We start from the raw sequence: 4,260 nt of genomic DNA on the forward strand, positions 1-4,260 counted from the left end.
TCTAATAATGTGCTAACTAATAAAACATTGATTCTTATTATAATGAATTTATTAACTTTTATAATATTCTTACTTAATTATTTTATAGTTCTGTAAAATATTTTATAGACATAACATGGAAATTAATTAATTTTTTAATGTGTCTATTATTGAATAATTGATTGAATTCAAGTAATACAAATTTGACAGTTAAAAGAAAAATATTAAAATGGTTACATTCACATCTGTCCATGTTTATTTTCTAATTTATTATCATTAAATATTTTTATTCACATAAAAGTTAATTATGTTATTTTTTTTCATATTTTTTTGAAGTAATTAATATTCTTCTTATTTATGATAATTATTCTATATAAATAATCCAAAATAGCTGTCATATTTTGGTGTGATTTTGGTCACTTTTTCTACAATTACTTATAGCAAATGTTATTTACTCTCTTTCATGTGCTTAAATATGAAAGCAACAAATATTGTATCCAAATGGAATAAGTCTTTATTTCAATATAAATTTCTAAACATAAGGAAAAAAAAAGTAACAACTCTTGTGAAAGATTAATTTAAACATTTGAGCGGTTTTTTAAATGAACTATGTATTTGAAAATTTCGGTGTGTTAAAAAAGTAACTGAAATTTATAAAAAAAAAAATTAAATTGATCTTTTGAGTATAAAGACCTGTAGTTTGTGATTTCTCAAAAATTTTTTGTTTTAGTTTTATTCATAAACCTTTTCTTTTATAAAATCTATTTTTATTACATTCAAAGAAAATTAGTTATTTTAAATTCACTTTTAATAATTCCTACGAACAAAAAACATTTTAAATCATAATAATTACGTATATAATTAAAACTTAGATATGTTTCTAGTCATCGTAAAATTAACTAGCTATAATTTTGGTTTCTATAGTTTCTTCCTTTACTTTTTATCTCAAAAGTTGAAATGACCTTTTTATTTTCAGTAACATGTATCAATTTTTATTCTAATCCTTATAAAATATTTTTCTATTCTAAAAATTTTCATTTTAGTTTTCAATATATTATTTTTAATAAAAATAATTAATATTCATTTTATGAATATTAAAATTTGTTAAGTAACAATATATTAACAAGCATTTAATAATCGAAATGATCATTTAAATTTTTAATCAACAGATAAAGTTAATTAACATATATAATAGCAAGCCTTAAAAATAAAAACTTTCAATTTCATACAGCAACCAAAATCACCAAAACCAAAACTGAGTGGTTTCCCACAACACAAACACATTTTCGTTATAATCGTCAGACAAGAAAAAGGAATAACAGTGAATTAATGAATAAACCGGTAAAACAAATCGAAAATGCAGAGTAAGATTTTCTGGTGATTATCTATTTATTTATTTTTATTTTATTTGAAGATTTTGATGAGTTATTTGATGAAGCTTGTGGAGCAATTAAGTGTAGTGTACGACTGAATTGTCTTTAATTGTGGCTACCCTCCCCACCATTCCTCACCTTACCACATCCTTTCTTTCCTTCTCTCGCCTATTCTTTCTTGGTAACAGTAATATTTGTATCTTCAGCTGCCAGGCGCCGTTTCCTTTTACTCTCTCTTTCTCTCTCTTCCTTTTTCAAAATCCAGTTTTTACTTACTCTCATCATGCCTCACTCTTCTCCATAACCATTCGCACACACCCAATTCTTTTTCCTTCTTCTCCATTCTCCACCTGACACACTCACACACCCAAATTCAAATTTCACTACCAAAAACAATGGTGGGTACATACACACTACACACTCATACACATCTTTCTGCTTAAATTTAATGACCTTTCACACACCTCACTGCTTTCTTCTTTAGCTATACCATTTTTATGCCTCTTTTCAACTTAATTCGCTTCACTCTCCTGACGCAAACACTCCTCAAAATTCAAATTGCAAAGGGAAAAAAATAATCATGGTGGATGTCCTTTCTTCCTCTTAGGCTTTCTCACTTTGCTTCTTTTCTTGCTTCCTGTTTTCTTCTCTTTTGTTCTTCCATTTTCTGTTTATTTTGCTGAATTTCTTTTAATTCACTTCGTTCCTTCCTTCAGTCACCCGTGCAGTTCGTTCCTTCCTCGTCTCATGCTCCTCGTTGGCTTCAAGTCCTCCTTACGGAGAAGTTCTACAACGCTTGCATAATTCACGAGGAGGCGAAGAAGAACGAGAAGAACGTCTATTGCTTGGATTGTTGCATCAGTCTCTGCCCTCACTGTTTGTCCCCTCACCGCTCTCATAGACTCTTGCAGGTACTGTTTTTTCACTACGTTGCACAGAAGATGCAAACAAATCCGATGCTCAATTCTTTTAACTTCTGTTTACACCCTTTTTTGCAGATTAGAAGATATGTGTATCATGATGTTGTGAGGTTGGATGACGCTGCAAAATTAATTGACTGCACTTCGGTTCAAGTATGTTTTTACCTTTGATTTTCATACACAGGTTCAGTTCATTCGGCATAATTGAGCCAATTATCAAGTTTCGTTAAAAAAACACGCTTAAAAAAAATAAAAATTATGGCGGTGTCTAATCTCCTTCGTGCAACTTCACCCTCAACCTGGTGTTTCAAGCAAGCTAATTAAAAGGAGCAAAGTTATCAAGTTTCGTTAAATGTTTTGTTTTTTTCCTTTCATGTCTGTCTTACATGATTGTGGGTGGTGGAAGTTGCACAAATGGATGGTTGGGTTTGTGAAATGTTTTGAGCTCTATCACTCACACCCACATGGTTACTTTCTCTCTCTACAGTCCTACACAACCAACAGTGCAAAAGTGGTATTTTTAAACCAAAGGCCACAGACAAGGAACTTCAGAGGCTCCGGCAATTTCTGCAGCACCTGTGACAGAAGTCTGCAAGACCCATACCACTTCTGCTCCCTTTCTTGCAAGGTCCTCTTTTATTACTCCTAATATATAATGCATTCCCATCCTTTTTTGTGCATATAATTTTTTTTTCCTCTCACGGGTCTTTTTCTCATTCATATACCTGTATTGTTTTTCTCACAGATCAATTATCTCGTCAGAACAACGGGTTCTCTCTCCGGTTACCTCTTCGAGTGCAACTACTTGCCGTTACCAGAATCTGGGCTCGACGATGGTCTGATGACCCCTGACTCGGTTCTGGAACCGGCCGGTTCGGCCCGAACCTCGTCAGGCTCCGGAGGGTATGGCGGGGTGGATTGCAGGACCACCCTGGCTTGCACTGCAACCACTGAGATTGTGAGGAAGAAGAGAACCGGCGGGTCTGGTTTCCGGCCACCGTGCCGACCGGCGTGTTCGCCTGTGTCGGAAATCTCGTCGGGTCTGATGAACCGGAGGAAAGGGAACCCCCAGAGGGCCCCGCTGTATTGAAGGACTAGCGAGAGGGTGAGGAGGTTCTCTCAGATGAAAATGAGAAATGAAAAATGAAAACCGTCTCATGAAAGGAAACAACTTTTTGGCATTTTGCTATTATCATTATCAATTATTCTAAATATTACTATGGATTTTAAATCTGGGATTGGAACTTAATACACTTTACGGGGAAGAAAAACCTCCTAGTTTTGTAGATTATCACCCTCTGCTTCGTACGTTGCTGCTGCTATGTATCTATGTACCGAGTTTGTTAGAACAGTGTAATGATTTATTTTGAGGTTTATCAGTGTTAATTCGCAGTTTTATATGGAGCAAATTGGTGTTGGATATTGCGGAGGAAAATGTGATATTTGGTTGGATTAGGAGGTGCAGATAGAGCAGGGTTTTTAAGAGGAAGTGGCTATGTGTTGAGTGTGTCCCACACTAATCTTATGGTAATCCCAGAATAGCAAGGATTGGGTTTGTACTGCACGATAATTTGTCCTATTTTTTTCCTTCTCGTTTCTGCTTCCTAGTGCAGCGTCGTGACAAAATTCAAAGACAGTGCTCTTTAATTTATTGCTATTTGTCCCTATCCCATTGCGCTGCATTTGAGGTCTCCTATGGCAAACTTGCAACTTCTTTAATCAACTCCCAACCATTCGAATCATATTCATTAAATGGTGGGTTTTTCTTGTAACTTTACGTCACCATAAATATCCTCAGTTTGAGGAAAATGAATCACCCAAATGCTCTTTCAGGATGTTCCTTTTTTATTTTCTTAAAAGTCTTTCTATTTCATTATTTTACGCAAAATTAAATTATAAATTATAAATTATGTTATTTTTATAGAAAATAATTCTGATTAAGCAACACTATAAATCGAGACGTTATTGTACGACTGTTGACTGAAGTA

General features: G+C 33.8%; 1 protein-coding gene across 3 annotated transcripts; it reads left to right on the forward strand.

Moving 5' to 3' along the window:
* Positions 1 to 1,475: 1,475 nt before the first annotated feature.
* On the forward strand, positions 1,476 to 3,923 carry LOC114184172 (PLATZ transcription factor family protein). Of its 3 annotated transcripts, none has more exons than XM_085673177.1 (5): positions 1,476 to 1,925; positions 2,067 to 2,263; positions 2,351 to 2,425; positions 2,760 to 2,900; positions 3,018 to 3,923. In XM_085673177.1, exons 1-5 carry the CDS (start codon positions 1,850 to 1,852, stop codon positions 3,360 to 3,362), a joined length of 834 nt encoding a protein of 277 aa, XP_085529303.1. In that variant the 5' UTR covers positions 1,476 to 1,849; the 3' UTR covers positions 3,363 to 3,923. The 3 variants fall into 3 exon arrangements, with proteins under 3 accessions (XP_085529303.1, XP_027927239.1, XP_027927240.1); XM_028071438.2 differs by having other exon boundaries at positions 1,479 to 1,935; positions 2,069 to 2,263; XM_028071439.2 differs by having other exon boundaries at positions 1,479 to 1,750; positions 2,069 to 2,263.
* The last annotated feature ends 337 nt before the right edge of the window (positions 3,924 to 4,260 follow it).

Source organism: Vigna unguiculata, chromosome 5, assembly GCF_037176805.1.
Source record: "Vigna unguiculata cultivar grain cowpea cultivar isolate G323 ecotype 2 chromosome 5, ASM3717680v1, whole genome shotgun sequence".
NCBI classification, from domain to species: domain Eukaryota; kingdom Viridiplantae; phylum Streptophyta; class Magnoliopsida; order Fabales; family Fabaceae; genus Vigna; species Vigna unguiculata.

What these genes read in the sequence shown, in the direction of transcription:
- LOC114184172 (XM_085673177.1), top strand. Translation starts at nt 1,850, where the DNA reads ATGCCTCTTTTCAACTTAATTCGCTTCACTCTCCTGACGCAAACACTC. An exon ending in TCAAATTGCAAAGGGAAAAA is followed by an intron (nt 1,926 to 2,066) that starts AATAATCATGGT and finishes GTTCCTTCCTTC; the next exon opens with AGTCACCCGTGCAGTTCGTT. An exon ending in GCTCTCATAGACTCTTGCAG is followed by an intron (nt 2,264 to 2,350) that starts GTACTGTTTTTT and finishes CCTTTTTTGCAG; the next exon opens with ATTAGAAGATATGTGTATCA.